Source organism: Anomaloglossus baeobatrachus, chromosome 9, assembly GCF_048569485.1.
Source record: "Anomaloglossus baeobatrachus isolate aAnoBae1 chromosome 9, aAnoBae1.hap1, whole genome shotgun sequence".
Lineage (NCBI taxonomy): Eukaryota > Metazoa > Chordata > Amphibia > Anura > Aromobatidae > Anomaloglossus > Anomaloglossus baeobatrachus.
The window spans coordinates 112,292,174-112,311,327 of NC_134361.1; the positions used below are offsets into that span (position 1 = coordinate 112,292,174).

At 45.7% G+C, this 19,154-nt stretch overlaps 1 protein-coding gene across 1 annotated transcript in view; it reads left to right on the top strand.

The window, feature by feature from the left end:
* TMEM164 (transmembrane protein 164) overlaps positions 1–19,154 on the top strand; it is a 63,997-nt gene that overhangs the window by 36,360 nt on the left and 8,483 nt on the right. The window contains exons 4-5 of the mRNA XM_075323939.1: positions 10,189–10,267; positions 18,127–18,227. Of these exons, the coding sequence (XP_075180054.1) occupies positions 10,189–10,267; positions 18,127–18,227 (180 nt within the window). The remainder of the gene's footprint in view (positions 1–10,188; positions 10,268–18,126; positions 18,228–19,154) is intronic.

The window sequence follows — 19,154 nt, forward strand, 5'->3', positions numbered from 1 at the left end:
TTTCGTTCTTTTCGTTCCTCCATCTGATCGTTCTCTAAGCCCTCGGCCTTGTCCACTGGCTCAGCCAAGGATCGTAAACCCAAATGGCGCACGAGAAGACCGCAGGAGATGCTGCCACTAAGTCAGCCTCCTCCTGGCTATCTGGCCACGCCAGCAACGTCCTTGGTCGGTGGCAGGCTCTCCCACTTTGGCGACGTATGGTTTTACCACATCTCCGATCAGTGGGTGCGAGATACCATCTCCCACGGCTACAGGATAGAATTCTATCCAGCCCGCCAAACAGATTTTTTCTGCAACTCCCCCCTGCTCCAAGGCCGCCGCCTTCTCACAGGCTGTGGCATTCTTGCAGGCCACTGGAGTAATTGTACCGGTTCCCGACTGGGAACGGTTCTGAGAAATCTATTCCTAGTTCGAAGAGGGCGATGCCTTCCGACCTGGATCTCAAGCTTCTCAAGCATGTTCAGGTGCGGCATTTTCGCATGGAGTCTCTGCGATCAATCAATGACCCAAGGAGATTCCCTAGCATCCATCGACATCAGAGATGCCTATCTGCATGTGCCAATCGCAGTTTCACACCAGCGCTGGCTACGTTTTGCAATCAGAGTGGTCCAATTCGTGGCTCTTCCCTTGGGGTTAGCCACGGCCCCTCGAGTATTCTCAAGGTCGGGGCAGCTGTGATTGCGGTCCTGCACCTCTAGGGGTTGGCAGTGATCCTTTTGTCCTGGACAGCCTTCTAGTCTGGGCTTCATCCAGTGCAAACTGTTAGCGGAGTGCCTCGCTCACTCTCGCCACTCTAACCAATTCGGGTGGTTTGTCATTCTGTCCAAGCCCACTCTGACTTCGTCCCAGAAGTTCATATTCCCAGGGACGCAATTCGAGACTCTGTCGGCACTTGTGAGGCTGCCCTTCGTCAAACAGCAGCCCCTCTGCTGGCGGTCGACGTCGTTCCATCAGGCACCTAATACAGGTGCTGGATCAGATGGTGGTGTCAATGGAAGCGATTCCCTTGCCCAGTTCCATCTGCGTCCTCTGCGGCTGGATATTTTCCGCTGTTGAAACAAGCGGACTTCCTCCTTCCACGGGGTGGTGGCTTCGCCACAGACCAGGGGCTCGTTTCAGTGGTGGCTTCGGCCCCTCTGTCTCAGGGACGCTCCTTCCTGGCTCCGTCCCGGGTGATCCTCACCAAGATGCTAGTCTATCCGGCTGGGGAGCAGTATATCTCCACCATGGAGCGCAGGGCACTTGGACTCTGTCCGAATTAGCCCTCTGGATCAACGTGCTGGAAATCGGAGCTGTGTTTCTAGCTCTCTAAGCCTTTCGCCATCTGTTGGCGGCCAGGCACATTCGAGTCCAGTCAGACAACGCTTCAGCGTTTGCCTACATCAACCTCCAGGGCGGGACACTCAGCCGCCTGGCAATGTTGGAGGTTCACGCATTCTTCAGTGGACGGAGGACTCCTAGTCCACCATATCCGCAGCCCACATTGTCTCAGCCGTCAAACCGTGGCTCCACGATCCTCAGGTTTTTGCGGCAGACGCACTGGTTCAAGTTTGGTCCCAGCTTCGTCTGTCTTACGTGTTTCACTCTCTAGTTCTTGCCCAGAGTCCTGCGCAAGATCAGAAAGGAGGGCCGTCGGGTCATTCTCATTACTCCAGACTGACCCAGGCAAGCTTGGTACCCTGACCTGCTCCGTCTGTCCGTAGAGATGCCATAGCATCTCCCGGACTGTCCAGACCTTCTCTCACGAGGTCCGTCTTTCCGCCAGAACCTGCGGCTCTCAGATTGACGGCGTGGCGTTTGAGTCATGGATCTTGACGACCTCTGGTATCCCTCCTGAAGTCATCTCCACTATGACTCGAGCTCGGAAGTATCCTTTGGCCTTTTGGCCTTGCCGACCCTCCTGTCCCTTCTACAGTCCGGTCTGCAGCTAGGACTATCCCTCAATTCCACTTAAGGGACAGGTCTCGGCTCTGTCAGTGTTGTGCCAGCGGCGTATCGCCCGGCTGGTCCAGGTGCGCTCCTTCATGCAAGGCGCATCTCACATCATTCCGCCTTACCGGCGGCCTTTGGAGCCCTGGGACCTTAATTCGGACCTCACGGCTTCCGGAAACCCCCCTTTGAGCATCTTAGGGAGGTTTCTTTGTTTAGTCTTTCACAGAAAGTGGTCTTTCTAGTGGCCATAACTTCTCAAGAGAGTCTCTGTTTTGGCTGCACTCTCTTCGGAGTCCTCCCTTCATCAAGACAAGGTGGTTCTCCGTCCGACTCCGGACTTTCTCCCTAAGGTGGTTGCTGCTTCCACCTTAACCGGGGCATTTTCCCTGCCTTCCTTTTGTCCGGCTCCTGTTCATCGCTTTGAAAGGGAGTTGCATACTCTGGATCTGGTGCGGACGCTCCGGATCTATGTGTCTCGCACCGCTGTTCTTAGGCGGTGCACCTCTCCTTAGTGCTGACCGCTGGTCAGCGTAAGGGCCTCTCGGCATTTAAGCCGACCCTGGCTCATTGGTTTAGGTCGGCCATTTCCGATACCTACCAGTGTACTCAAGTGCCTCTCCCGCCGGGGATCAAGGCACACTTGACCAGAGCTGTCGGTCCCTCTTATGCTTTCAGGCCCAGGCTACGGCTCAGCAGGTCTGTCAGACTGCCACTTGGACTAGTCTGCATACCTTTTCCAAGCACTACCAAGTGCATGCTCATGCTTCGGCAGATGCGAGCTTGGGCAGACGCACCCTTCAGGCGGCTGTCGCCCATTTGTGAAGTTAGGTTTCGCTTACTTCTCAGTTTTTCTGTTTATTCCCACCCATGGACTGCCTTAGAACGTCCCATGGTCTGGGTCTCCCATAAGGAACGATGAAGAAAAAGAGAATTTTGTTACTAACCGTAAATTCTTTTTCTTATAGTTCCGACATGGGAGACCCAGCACCCTCCCTGTTGCCTGTTGGCAGGTTTCTTGTTCCGAGTGTTTTCACCGGCTGTTGTTGTAGACAGAGGTTCCGGTTGTTCCGGGTTTGGCTCTGTCTCTACTTGTGGGTGGATGTCCTCCTTCAGCTTTTGCACTAAACTGGCTAGGACTGGCTACCAGGGGGTGTATATGCTAGGAGGGAGGAGCTACACGTTTGAGTGTAGTACTTTGTGTGTCCTCCGGAGGCAGAAGCTAAACACCCATGGTCTGGGTCTCCCATGTCGGAACTATAAGAAAAAGAATTTACGGTAAGTAACAAAATTCTCTTTTTTATTGAAAAATTCCACAAGATAAAACTTCGAAACATATAGTAACATAGTTTGTAATAATTTGAAAGTATTCTATCTATGCAACGCCATGTTACAAATGTTATATCATACTTTTAATAATGAACATTATAATGCAATAGGATATTTTTTGATATAAAGCACTGCATTCCTTAAAGAGAAAAATAATGAAGGTTTCAGCTCACCCATATGAAGTCTCCAAGGCAAGAATGGATGCCCGCAGTCCCCCGGACAGGCCGGTCCGTGATTCAGAGTAGATATGGAAGGAAAAAGGGTTTGGGACTCAGCCCCAATGCAGTAATATAAAACTTGGAACTTTATTAGAAAATCTAAAACGAAGGTACACAGGTCATCCAAAAAAAATCGCCATGCGATTTGCCTAGCGGCTTTACGCGTTTCGGACAAACAGGGGAAATTAAAAGCAGTCCTTAGTCATAAGTCCTTATGACTAAGGACTGCTTTTAATTTCCCCTGTTTGTCCGAAACGCGTAAAGCCGCTAGGCAAATCGCATGGTGATTGTTTTAGATGACCTGTGTACCTTCGTTTTAGATTTTCTAATAAAGTTCCAAGTTTTATATTATTGCATTGGGGCTGAGTCCCAAACCCTTTTTCCTTCCATATCTACTCCTTAACCCCTTCATGACCTTGGACGGCTCTATCTGTCAAGGATCGTGTCGTGTTAAGCCCCACCCCCTGCCGCGGGCAGGTGGCGGCGGTCAGCACACATATCAGCTGTTTTCAACAGCTGACATGTGTGCCTGCATGTTGCGAGTGAAATCGCTTCCACTCGCAACATTTAACCCCTTAAATCTCGCTGCCAAAGTCTGGCAGCGAGATCTATATGCGCGCGGCCATGTTTTTTACTTACCGCCGCCCCCACTGGAAGTCACATGAGTGATCACGTGACGTTCGGTGGTTGCCATCGTAGCACAGGGTCATGTGATGACGCCTGCAGCTACGAAGTTTCACTTTCGTTTTTCCTCGGCACGGAGCAGAGGGAAACCGGAAGTGACTGAATCTGCTGTTTACGGCTGTATAGCTGTGATCAGCAGATAGATAACAGCGATTGGATTGCTGATCGCTATAGCCCCCTAGGGGGACTAGTAAAATAAAAAAAAGTTACAAAAAAAGTTTTAAAAAAAACAAAACCTAAAAGTTCAAATCACCCCCCTTTCACCCCATTGAAAATTAAAGGGTTAAAAAATAAATAAATATACACATATTTGGCATCGCCACGTTCAGAAATGCCCGATCTATCAAATCTAAAATCAATTAATCTGATTGGTAAACGGCGTAGTGGCAAAAAAATTCCAAACGCCAAAATTACGTTTTTTGGTTGCCGCATGTTTTACGCAAAATGCAATAACAGGCGATCAAAACGTAGCATCTGCGCAAAAATGGTACCATTAAAAATGTTAGCTCGAGACGCAAAAAATAAGCCGTCACTAAGCCATAGATCCCGAAAAATCAGAACGCTACGTGTTTCGGAAAATGGCGCAAAACGTACGCCACTTTTATTGGACAAACTTGTGAATTCTTTTTAACCCCTTAGATACAAGTAAACCTATACATGTTTTGTGTCTACAAACTCGCACCGACCTGAGGCATCACATAGATACATCAGTTTTACCATATAGTGAACACGATGAATAAAACATCCCAAAAACTATTGTGCGATCACACTTTTTTTTGCAGTTTTTCTACACTTGGAATTTTTTTGCTGTTTTCCAGTACAATCTATGGTAAAACCTATGGTTTCATTTATAAGTACAACTCGTCCCGCAAAAAAACAAGCCCTCATATGGCAAGATTGACGGAATAATAAAAAAGTTACGGCTCTCGGAAGAAAAGGAGCAAAAAACAAAAATGCAAAAACTGAAAGTGCCCGGGGGCTGAAGAGGTTAAAGAGAACCAACCACCAGGATTTTGCAATATGAAGTAAAGGCAGTGCCGTACAGGCACTAAGATGCTGAATCCAGGCATACCTGTTATAGAAAGATCTGATGCTTGGTTGCTGAAATATCTGTAATCAAAGTTACAGAAATGCGCTGCAATTTGATTGACGTGTGCACAAGTGCAGGTCTTTATGGGTCGGGATCTCCCTGTAAATTCCTCCTCCTGCGTCCTGTATGGAGTGACCCCTTTTTCTTTAAATTTTGCACTGCGTCACCATTCCTGCTGTGGGCGGTGCGTGAGCATTGCTATAGTGAAGATGTCTTCATTAAAATGATGGTGGAGTCCGCACATGCGCGTACTGCAATTTCCAGCACCATTTTATTGAAGACACTGTGGAGAAGACTATGAGCAGCATCAGCGCTTGTGCAGACTTATTTATTTATATACATCTGCACATGCGCCCCTGCTGATCATAATTTTCTCAGCAGTGTCTTCAATAAAGTGGCGCCAGAAATTGCAGTACACGTATGCACGGACTCTGGCGCCATTTTAATGAAGACATACCGTATTTTTCGCTTTATAAGACGCACTTTTGTTATGTTTATGTATATATATATATATATATATATATATATATATATATATATATATATATATATATATATATATATATATATATATATATATATATATATATATATATATATATACATACACACATACATACATATAATACACACTGCAGGGCCCAGGGGAAGTGGGGATGCTGCTTGGGGGCAGGTGAACGCTGCGGGCTGCAGCGTTTGATCTCCTGCTCCCGCTCATATAATAAGCACAGCTGCTGTCCATCTCCGGTGGTGCTGAAATCGCACCGCAGTGATGGGCTGGGGGAGCTGTGCATATTATATGTCCATGGCCCCCGTGCTGCTACTCATTCTAAAATAAAAAAGATTTACTTACCCGCTCCAGCGTTTCTCCCCGGTGTCCTGCTTCCACTGTGATCAGGCACGCAGAGATCTCAGTCTGCTGTGCCGATCACATGACCGGCACCAGGAAGTGGAAGAACAGAAGCACGGAGGGAGATCAGCGCTGGAGGAGGTAAGGAAAGAGTGTTTTATTTTACTATGGGAAGCACTATGGGGGCGATATCTAACACAGGGGGACTTGTGCGATCTATATAGGGGCCATGGGCAGCACTATGGGGGCGATATCTAACACAGGGGGACTTGTGCGATCTATATAGGGGCCATGGGCTGCACTATGGGGGCGATATCTAACACAGGGGGACTTGTGCGATCTATATAGGGGCCATGGGCTGCACTATGGGGGCGATATCTAACACAGGGGGACTTGTGCGATCTATATAGGGGCCATGGGCTGCACAGGGGAACGTGTGCCATCACAAGGGGGCTATATTCAATATAAGGGGGCCATATACAGGTTAAGGGGGGCTAATTTTAGGATGGGGGGCTATGAGGGACATATACCATATATGATTTGTTAGACGGACACTGGCATTATAAGATGGACCCCATTTAACATTAAAAAAAATTCTCTTTTCCTTCACCAAATTTGGGGGTGCGTCTTATACAGCGAAAAATACGGTAATTACTGTGGCAATGTGCATGCACCGCCAACAGCAGCACAGGCGCAGCGCAGCACAAAATGTAAGTAAAGTAAGAGGGGTCACTCTATAGAGGGCGCTGGAGGAGTAATTTACAATGAGAACCCGACCCATAAAGGCCTGCACTTCTGCACGTGAATCAAAGGTGCAGTGCATTTCTGGACCTTTTGATTACAGATAATTCAGCAAAAAAAGCATCGGTTCTCTCTAAAACAGGTATGCCTGGATTCAGCATCCTAGTGCCTGTACAGCACTGCCTTGCATTTCACAAAATCCTGGTGGTTGGTTCCCTTTAAGAAGAAGAAGTAGAAGATCCTGCAAAGATAATTGACATACACTGGTTTAATGTCACAAATAAAATACACTCTTTGGTCCATTTGTTTCAGAAACCTTAGAATATACTGTATATAGTCAGAATACATAGCGTGAAACTGAAGAAGCTGTAGCATTAGGGGAGAAGTACACAAGCGGAGAATCACACCATTTCTCTCAAATTCAGGAAACACTTCTTGTTTAAGGTGTGTGCACAGGAGTCGTTTTTGCTGAGTTTTATTTCTTCGCCTCTGAGTTGTTTTTGTTTTTTTTTTATTATTATGGAAGTGTGTGTTGTGGCTGGTTCCATTATCGGCCATTTGACTGGCGTGATATTTTTCCCACCAGGTGTTTTTCAAAACCTGATTTTGGAGAAAAATGGTCCAAAAGCCTGAAAATATGACCAGCAGAGGGGTTTTACAAAAGACCTTAGTAGTTTAAGCGATTTTTTTTTTTTATTTTTTTTTTTTTTATAAAGCAAATTAAAGCTTTCAAACCAGCACAAACCCCACACAAGGGCTCCATGAAAATGCTGTACCTGACCGAAGCCGGAGAAGGCTTGAGCTCCGCTGCTTTCAGTAGTGCAGCCTCAGGCTTTGAGCCGTAAATGTGAAGAAAGATTGTAGAGAATGTGTCTTGCATACCTTATGTATTAGAATTAGAGAGGGCCTTTTGTAGGTCACCTGCAATGTAAAATATAAGCAAAGCCACATAAAGAGGAATTAAAATCCCTCCCCAAAAATTTAATAATTAACAGAGCAAAAAAGGGCAACAGTATTTACCTGCCCAGGTTATTGAAACCAATGCACTAACAGCACGGAGAAAGCCCCTTAATAAAGCTAGAGGCAGCACTCACAAGATACTGGTTCATGGAGGGGTGATTACTTAGTATGAGACCTGCACATGGCTCAGGCTTGTATACGAGGGAGACGTAGACACTAACTCCTTAAAGACGCTGTTTCCGCCTTTATTTTCTCTAGTCTCCTCCTAATTATGTATGTAACTTAGTGCAAGTGTATTCAGAGACCGATCACCGTCTTTCCCCGGTTTCTTCCGGTCCTATGGCCTGGAAACCGCTTTCTGGATGACGGTCTGAGGAGTCTTATTCCGAGTCTCAGACTAATGGTTCACTCACACTAGCGTGAGTATCAGATTAGTCCTTCATGTGAGAGTATTGGATGCTATGTATTAAGGACACTTTAACTGCTGCTGCGAGCGTGGCCGAGTGTCATTATACTGTTATCTGATACTCTCATGGGCGACAATCCGAGCACCGGTGCCGAGAAGATGGAAGATTAGTTTCTCCAGCTTCTCCATTGTCTGTCTGTGTATATCACACTGCACTCCTGTGTCATCAGTACAGTCCGATAGCAGTAGCCAAGTTATACACTCATGTGAGCGCGCCCTGACACTGGGAAAGCAGCTCTGCACAGCACGGTCCGGTACAGCTGCAGAACAGTCACATGGGCCTGAAGAAGAGCGGAGCCGGAAACCCAGGAAGACGCCCATTCCATGCATAATAGGGTTCCGTCTTGGTTTTTTTTAACCTGCAAGATCTTGTTTTTACCAGTTCAGGACAGGGCCGATTTACCACATTCCTGACTTGGCCCATTTTGGGGTTTTTATTGTACATGCACTTTTAACAGTTTTACTATTTGCAGCTATTTAAATAATAATCTTTCCCTTTTTCTGTTAATACATGTGGCTTATTTTGATATTTTTATTCCTTTATTTTTTTTGGTCATATTGTGGTGGAAAAAAAATTAGAAATGTCGTCTATTTTTTACATTTTGTGACTTTTCTATCATGTGTTTTTTTTTAATGACCATATAGCACAGGCAAGGACACTTTTTTTAAATTGTGTTCGTTAGCTATATAAACTATTTTTATATATGAGATATATATATATAGATAGATATAGAGGTATAGATACATATAGATATACAGTATAAAGAAATAGGGATAGGGGGAGAATATATATATATATATATATATATATATATATATATATATATATATATATATATATATATATATATATATATATATATATATATATATATATTATAATGTGTGTGTCTCTATATAATAAAATATATTTTACCATCAGGCTGGGAGCGGCTAATTAGACTGGCTGGGCCCTCTCTCATTTTATTTTTTATTTATTTCAAACACAGTTCATTCTTTTCATTGCTGATTGCCCCTTCAATTGAGGCTGTAATATTGATTACTTGTACTATATACTGCAGTGCTTCAGTATTGCAATATATAGTATGGAGAACAATCTTCCTATGAAGCCCAGTCTGTGGCTGAGCTTCTAAGGAGCCCTGAGATGGCAGGAACTGGACCCTGGACCCAATGCAATCCCCTGGCACACTAGGATGGCATCATGCGAGGGATTGGCAGTGTGTACCACAATTATGCCCTACCACATCGTGCATAGTTGGGTAGTTCTGATCATTGCTATTAGAGAGAGGTGCTGGCGGTGTAACAGTCTCGGTTGGCAGTCATTTATGTGTTTGGCCATTTTTTTTTTTTTTTTTTTTTTTTTTTTTTATTCCCCCCCCCCCAACTTTAAATTCATGTATTTTTGGCAAAATCATTTCTTTTAATTGGATTTCATTAAAACTACTGCACCTTTTTGCATGCTATAGCCCCCGTGTGGTACCATCTATTGCTGCCTGCAGAATGAGTTAACTTAAAATCCATCAGTGAGCTGGTTCTGAGCAGGAAAGCTTGTAGGTCTTTTACCTTTTTGCGCCTCCTCTCAGTTTATTTATGATAACAGACCTCACCATAGATAAACTTACAGGGAATTGCAAAGCCTGTAAAAGCAAAAATTTTATTTTTATCACCAAATATATGCGCCTAAGTAAAAAAAAAAACAAAAACCCATAAATTTAGCGGTGCTGTTGACATATTCTAGTCATAGATTATTTTCTTGGAGTTTTCCCGAGGCCACATGTACCATTTGTATTGGATATAATAGGACGTTAAGCATTTTGTTCCTCTGATATCCCCGGCGTTCCCTCCGTATCCCTGCTCTGTGTTCTTTCCTGATGTACAGTGTAATGATAGCCGCTGATAACATTTTCTTGTTTCATTGCAGTTGCCATTTGAAGTAGAAGTGTATTATATCCAGCACATCCTCCTGTATGTGGTGCCCATCTACTTACTAAGGAAGGGAGGTACGTTCTGCGTCCACCATGGTCACAGTTGCCATATAGTAAAAAATAAAACAAAACCATTGTCATTTAGTAAAAACAAAAGTCTGCCAGCAATGACAAATAGTAAACCATTGTTTTTTCCATTTTTAAAACCTTGTATTTTGCTGCCATCTAGTGGTCATTGCTGGAAGGGTCTGAAGTGAGTTTATTTTTCTGCGCCTTAATTGGGAATTGTTATTTCAATACAATCAGAGGCGTAGCTAGGGGTCAGCTCAGGGGGGCGAAACATCTGAGTGGGCCCCTAACCAGGTAACCATGGTAACTGCGGTGGCTCAGGCTAATCGTGGGTATAGGAGAACCTCAGCAGATGACTGGGCTGTTACTAAAAACTACAATACATAAATTAACACCAATATTACTGCTATATTTTGACTATATAGTGGTAGATGCCAGTACTGCAGAATATGAGATTACAGTACAGTTTTAGACAATGATTTACAGATGACGTTCTTTCTGATGGAGTCATTCACTGTTCACATCTTTTCCATCTGGCCCAGACAACATAACTCGTCTGCAGAGACCACAAAAACAGACATAAGACATCTGACTTCTCACATTTTCAGCTCCGTTCCCATCTATTCCCAAACTGCACAAACCCCTCACCCTGCTCATACCCCAGTGTTTCCCCCACACTGAAATATGGCCCCTAGTATTTATATGGCCCCTAGTATTTCCCCCACACTGTAATATGGCCCCCAGTATTGACCCCCACACTGTAATATGGCCCCTAGTATTTCCCCCACACTGTAATATGGCCCCTAGTATTTCCCCCACACTGTAATATGGCCCCTAGTATTTCCCCCACACTGTAATATGGCCCCTAGTATTTCCCCCACACTGTAATATGGCTCCTAGTATTTCCCCCACACTGTAATATGGCTCCTAGTATTTCCCTCACACTGTAATATGGCCCCTAGTATTTCCCCCACACTGTAATATGGCGCCTAGTATTTCCCCCACACTGTAATATGGCGCCTAGTATTTCCCCCACACTGTAATATGGCCCCTAGTATTTCCCCCACACTGTAATATGGCCCCCAGTGTTGACCCCCACACTGTAATATGGCCCCCAATATTTCCCTCACACTGTAATTTGGCCCCTAGTATTTCCCCCACACTGTAATATGGCCCCTAGTATTTCCCCCACACTGTAATATGGCCCCTAGTATTTCCCCCACACTGTAATATGGCCCCTAGTATTTCCCTCACACTGTAATATGGCCCCTAGTATTTCCCTCACACTGTAATATGGCCCCTAGTATTTCCCCCACACTGTAATATGGCGCCTAGTATTTCCCTCACACTGTAATATGGCCCCTAGTATTTCCCTCACACTGTAATATGGCCCCTAGTATTTCACTCACACTGTAATATGGCCCCTAGTATTTCCCTCACACTGTAATATGGCGCCTAGTATTTCCCCCACACTGTAATATGGCGCCTAGTATTTCCCTCACACTGTAATATGGCCCCTAGTATTTCCCCCACACTGTAATATGGCCCCTAGTATTTCCCCCACACTGTAATATGGCCCCTAGTATTTCCCCCACACTGTAATATGGCCCCTAGTATTTCCCCCACACTGTAATATGGCCCCCAGTGTTGACCCCCACACTGTAATATGGCCCCCAATATTTCCCTCACACTGTAATTTTGCCCCTAGTATTTCCCCCACACTGTAATATGGCCCCTAGTATTTCCCCCACACTGTAATATGGTCCCTAGTATTTCCCCCACACTGTAATATGGCCCCTAGTATTTCCCCCACACTGTAATATGGCCCCTAGTATTTCCCCCACACTGTAATATGGCCCCTAGTATTTCCCCCACACTGTAATATGGCCCCTAGTATTTCCCCCACACTGTAATATGGCCCCTAGTATTTCCCCCACACTGTAATATGGCCCCCAATATTTCCCTCACACTGTAATTTGGCCCCTAGTATTTCCCCCACACTGTAATATGGTCCCTAGTATTTCCCCCACACTGTAATATGGCCCCTAGTATTTGTCTCACACTGTAATATGGCCCCAGTGTTTCCCCCACACTGTAATATTTCCCCTACCCTGTAATATGGCCCCTAGTATTTCCCTCACACTGTAATATGGCCCCTAGTATTTCCCCCACACTGTAATATGGCCCCTAGTATTTCCCCCACACTGTAATATGGCCCCCAGTGTTGACCCCCACACTGTAATATGGCCCCCAATATTTCCCTCACACTGTAATTTGGCCCCTAGTATTTCCCCCACACTGTAATATGGCCCCTAGTATTTCCCCCACACTGTAATATGGCCCCTAGTATTTCCCCCACACTGTAATATGGCCCCTAGTATTTCCCCCACACTGTAATATGGCCCCTAGTATTTCCCCCACACTGTAATATGGCCCCTAGTATTTCCCCCACACTGTAATATGGCCCCTAGTATTTCCCCCACACTGTAATATGGCCCCTAGTATTTCCCCCACACTGTAATATGGCCCCCAGTGTTGACCCCCACACTGTAATATGGCCCCCAATATTTCCCTCACACTGTAATTTGGCCCCTAGTATTTCCCCCACACTGTAATATGGTCCCTAGTATTTCCCCCACACTGTAATATGGCCCCTAGTATTTCCCCCACACTGTAATATGGTCCCTAGTATTTCCCCCACACTGTAATATGGTCCCTAGTATTTCCCCCACACTGTAATATGGCCCCTAGTATTTCCCCCACACTGTAATATGGCCCCTAGTATTTCCCCCACACTGTAATATGGCCCCTAGTATTTCCCCCACACTGTAATATGGCCCCCAGTGTTGACCCCCACACTGTAATATGGCCCCCAATATTTCCCTCACACTGTAATTTGGCCCCTAGTATTTCCCCCACACTGTAATATGGTCCCTAGTATTTCCCCCACACTGTAATATGGCCCCTAGTATTTCCCCCACACTGTAATATGGTCCCTAGTATTTCCCCCACACTGTAATATGGTCCCTAGTATTTCCCCCACACTGTAATATGGCCCCTAGTATTTCCCCCACACTGTAATATGGCCCCTAGTATTTCCCCCACACTGTAATATGGCCCCTAGTATTTCCCCCACACTGTAATATGGCCCCTAGTATTTCCCCCACACTGTAATATGGCCCCTAGTATTTCCCCCACACTGTAATATGGCCCCTAGTATTTCCCCCACACTGTAATATGGCCCCCAATATTTCCCTCACACTGTAATATGGCCCCTAGTATTTCCCCCACACTGTAATATGGCCCCTAGTATTTCCCCCACACTGTAATATGGCCCCTAGTATTTCCCCCACACTGTAATATGGCCCCCAATATTTCCCTCACACTGTAATTTGGCCCCTAGTATTTCCCCCACACTGTAATATGGTCCCTAGTATTTCCCCCACACTGTAATATGGCCCCTAGTATTTGTCTCACACTGTAATATGGCCCCAGTGTTTCCCCCACACTGTAATATTTCCCCTACCCTGTAATATGGCCCCTAGTATTTCCCTCACACTGTAATATGGCCCCTAGTATTTCCCCCACACTGTAATATGGCGCCTAGTATTTCCCCCACACTGTAATATGGCGCCTAGTATTTCCCCCACACTGTAATATGGCCCCTAGTATTTCCCCCACACTGTAATATGGCCCCTAGTATTTCCCCCACACTGTAATATGGCCCCTAGTATTTCCCCCACACTGTAATATGGCCCCTAGTATTTCCCCCACACTGTAATATGGCGCCTAGTATTTCCCCCACACTGTAATATGGCCCCTAGTATTTCCCCCACACTGTAATATGGCCCCTAGTATTTCCCCCACACTGTAATATGGCCCCTAGTATTTCCCCCACACTGTAATATGGCCCCTAGTATTTCCCCCACACTGTAATATGGCCCCCAGTGTTGACCCCCACACTGTAATATGGCCCCCAATATTTCCCTCACACTGTAATTTGGCCCCTAGTATTTCCCCCACACTGTAATATGGCCCCTAGTATTTCCCCCACACTGTAATATGGCCCCTAGTATTTCCCCCACACTGTAATATGGCCCCTAGTATTTCCCCCACACTGTAATATGGCCCCTAGTATTTCCCCCACACTGTAATATGGCCCCTAGTATTTCCCCCACACTGTAATATGGCCCCTAGTATTTCCCTCACACTGTAATATGGCCCCTAGTATTTCCCCCACACTGTAATATGGCGCCTAGTATTTCCCTCACACTGTAATATGGCCCCTAGTATTTCCCTCACACTGTAATATGGCCCCTAGTATTTCCCTCACACTGTAATATGGCCCCTAGTATTTCCCTCACACTGTAATATGGCGCCTAGTATTTCCCTCACACTGTAATATGGCCCCTAGTATTTCCCCCACACTGTAATATGGCCCCTAGTATTTCCCCCACACTGTAATATGGCCCCTAGTATTTCCCCCACACTGTAATATGGCCCCCAGTGTTGACCCCCACACTGTAATATGGCCCCCAATATTTCCCTCACACTGTAATTTGGCCCCTAGTATTTCCCCCACACTGTAATATGGCCCCTAGTATTTGTCTCACACTGTAATATGGCCCCAGTGTTTCCCCCACACTGTAATATTTCCCCTACCCTGTAATATGGCCCCTAGTATTTCCCCCACACTGTAATATGGCCCCCAATATTTCCCTCACACTGTAATATGGCCCCCAGTATTTCCCCCACACTGTAATATGGCCCCTAGTATTTCCCCATAAACTGTAATATGGCCCCCAATGTTTACCCTACCCTGTAATATGGTCCCCAATATTTCCCTCACACTGTAATATGGCCCCCAATATTTCCCCCACACTGTAATATGGCCCCCAATATTTCCCTCACACTGTAATATGGCCCCCAATATTTCCCTCACACTGTAATATGGCCCCCAATATTTCCCTCACACTGTAATATGGCCCCCAATATTTCCCTCACACTGTAATATGGCCCCCAATATTTCCCTCACACTGTAATATGGCCCCTAGTATTTCCCCCACACTGTAATATGGCCCCTAGTATTTCCCCATAAACTGTAATATGGTCCCCAATGTTTCCCCTACACTGTATCCTAGTCCCCATAAAAAACCCAAAAAACATCTCCCTCACCTACCCATGGATTTGGCAGACAGGACGGTGATGTCGTCGTGCCAGAGTCCCAGCATGCTCCTTGTTCCTGCCTTTTTCAGGCGTCTCCCTGTTGTTCTGTAGACCGCGGGCCTAGAGCCACCTGCTGTCTACAGAGCGGAGAGCAGTGGTGCAGTGAGATCCTGTCTCCACCACAGAGTTTACCTGCATTGGTGCTGCACACACTGCTACAGTTCAGAGTAGTAGCTGTAGCAGTTCTCACAGTAGCTCCAGGTGGGCCCCTGAGATCGCGGGGCCCAAGGTGACCACCCTCTGTCCCCAAGTATTTAAACTACTGAATACAATTTTTGTAAATCTGTAGTATACGCACAAATAAGAAACTTTGTTTAATATGTTTTTAGAGAAAGAAAATCCATCTCTCAGCTGTGTCTTGAGTAACGTTTTAGCTTATTACAGCATTGGGTTACCTGATGCTTCTAGTGCTACAGAGAGAAGGCAGCTGCAGATTCTGCTTCTTGGGGCTCATTCACATGACCGTTCCGTCTGTCCTGGTCAGTTCCTGTTTTTTTGCGGACCCATGGACAGGACAATCTTTTCAATGTCTTTTGTGTAGGATTGGATGGCACACAGTAGCACTTCCGTGTGCATCCGATTCTACAAAAAAAACACATCGGATGCCGTATGTCTGTTCCGTTATTATGGAACATGTCCTATTCTGTTCTGTAATATCAAACCGTGACTCAGCACAAGTAAATAGGTCCGCAAAATCCCCGGAAGCCGCACAGAAGCATTTCCGTGTGACTTCCGTTGGGTGCCCATGCCGTCTGTGTCCCGCTCCTTGCCAGCCCCGCAGCTGGCCACCCTGCGGTGTGTCAGCATCTGCCCGCCCTGCGGTGTGAACAGCCAAGGGGATGATGAGCGTTGCCGTCAGGAGGTTAGTAAAGTTCATTACCTGCGGTGTTGAAGTCCTGCACTCCTGACGTCAGCGCTAGTCATTGACAGCCGCATTCTCACATCACCTCTTGCGGCCGTCCCGAGACTGTGACTAGCGGTGACGTCACAGGCCGCTCGCGAGAGGTGATGAGATGGCGACAGGCATCGAACTCAGTGACCAGCGCTGACGTCGGGAGTGCAGCAGCTTCCATTACCGCAGGTACTGTACCTAGCTAACCTCCTGATGTCAGCGCTCATCATCCCCTGCAGTGACCTGGGCTGACCTCATGATGTTAACTCAGGTCACTGCACTGCTCTCCCAACCAATGGGGAACGTTCTGTTCTTCATTGATTGGGACAGTGAGTATGGATCGTCGTGGGACCCTTATTGGATTACGCCAGACCCGGATTTGTTTTTTCTTTTCAATAAATTGGTGAAAGAGGGAATGTTTTGAAGTTTTTTTTCAAATAAAAATTTGTCTATTTTTTTTAATTACTGACTAGGTTACTGATGTCGGATATCTGATGGACGCCGTGACATCAGTAACCCCAGGGCTTGATGCCAGATGACATTACACATCTGGTATCAACCCCATATATTACCCCGTTTGCCACCGCACCAGGGCAACGGGATGAGCTCTGACAAAGCACCAGGATTGGCACATCTAATGGATGCGCCACTTCTGGGGCGGCTGCAGCCTGCTATTATTAGGCTGGGGAGGGTCCAAGAACCTCGGACCTCCCTAGTCTAAGAATACCAGACTACAGCTGTCCGCTTTACCTTGGCTGGTGATTCAATTTGGGGGGGACCCAACGTTTTTCTTTTAAATATTTTATTTAATTTGAAATAATAGCATGGGGTGCCCTCTTTTTTGGATTACGAGCCAAAGTGAAGCTGCCAGCTGTTGTCTGCTTTACCCGAGCTGGCTACAAAAAAATAGGGGGGCCCCCCCATGTCATTTGTTTTTTTTAATTATTTTTTTTTTTTTTGGCTAAATACAAGGCTAAGCTCCCTTTATGCTTCACATGAAAGGCACTAAAGGGTGCAAGATTACAAAATGCTGGGGAGTGGGACATTGTCTTTCTTATCTGTCCCTCTTCATTCATTCATCCCTTTATTTATCCCTCTATGTCTCTGTGTATCCTATCTATCTCTCTATATCCATCCATCTATTTATCTATCTAGCTGCGTCTGTGTTTTGCGGTCCGCAAAAAAAACCCGGAAGGCACACAGATGACACAGCCCGCAAACGGAACGGATGTCACATGGATGCATCTGTGAAAAAAACAAACCGTGTTTTGTGGACCACAAAAACGGTACAGTAGTGTGAATGAGCCCTTAGTAAGTGTTTTATTTCACCCAGGTGCTGGATTTACAATTCTACTACATAGTACCATCTATGCAGCTGCTGCCCCTGATGGTGCAGTATGGAGAGATAGAAGGGGGAATCCTGCGCCCCTATCTGCACAGTGTGTAATGGACAGCATGACAATATGAGTAGCTCAGGGACAACATAAATATATAAAGGTGCAAACAGTACAGTAATGGGACATAACATCAGTATATAAGCCAAGGTACAAGTAGGATAGACATTGCTAAAAGACTATCTACAAAGTAAGGGGCCAGGAGACACTGTGAGTAGCTGTTAGCAGGCAGTGTAGTGGCTGCAGGATTGTTATAGGTCCCCGGCTTTTCTTGAAAAGGTGGTTACTTTATATTTTATTTCAATATTTTTCATAGTCTGATAATTTGCATCCTTTCATATTTGCTTTTATAGGCGCCTACACTCCAGAGCCACTTGGTAACTTTTGGTGGTCAATTTTATCAACTGGACTGATGTTTTTCTACCATTTCAGCTTTCTACAGATCCTAGGCATGGTGAGTACAAAGTATCTGAAAAAGAAAGGGCTTCAGTGTAAACGAAGGGTCCCTACACTTATAGAAGATATATCAGATTTACCATTGGTAATGTGCAAAAAATATCATGCCTGTATGTAGACACACACATTATGTGCACATTAGTAGTAAATGTAATGCATCTTATATATACACAAGATATAGTGTGTGCATGTACACCATTCAGAAAACGTTTGGGATATTATTCAGATGAAATTTCAGGATGATACTAAAATGCCCTCTGACCTTTTTAGGTGAACTTAATGTGACCTTCTCTAAACTTGTGGATGCACTCGTCCAACTGTTCAATGTTTCTTTTTGCAGAACTTGCCGTTCTCTTACAAGGAGCTGTATGGCAAAATTCATAATGTGTTTGATTCATGAATCGCCCAATACATTTTGGGGTTCAATTAGAATTGGTATTAAACAGCCTTTTTCATCATGCTGTGCATTTTGACATCATGAGACCAAGAAAACACCTAACAATAGATCATCAGTACCTCGCCATTGCGTGCGAGGCTTCAAGCAGGATATTCTCAGACAGAAGTGGCCACAGAGCTTAGAGTCACAGAGTGTCAGCTGCAGGTTGCAATAGAGATACAGAGAGACTGGAAGAGTCACAGTCATAGACATGGACGTCCTTTGGCCACATCCCACTTGGTTGACCACTTCATTGTGAACAAGGCCCTACAGAACCAGATGATGAATGACACACAACTCCAGGCACGGTTAAGGGAGGTGAGAGACACCAAAGCATCAGGTGAGACGATGTGAAACCGTTTACATCAGCGTGGTGTGTGCTAGATGACCTGCAAGGTACCTGTCCACACCACCAGCCACAGGCATCATCTATGCTGGATGAGGGACCAGCGGGCCTCAGTGCTGGTCACTGATGAAAGTCGATTCATG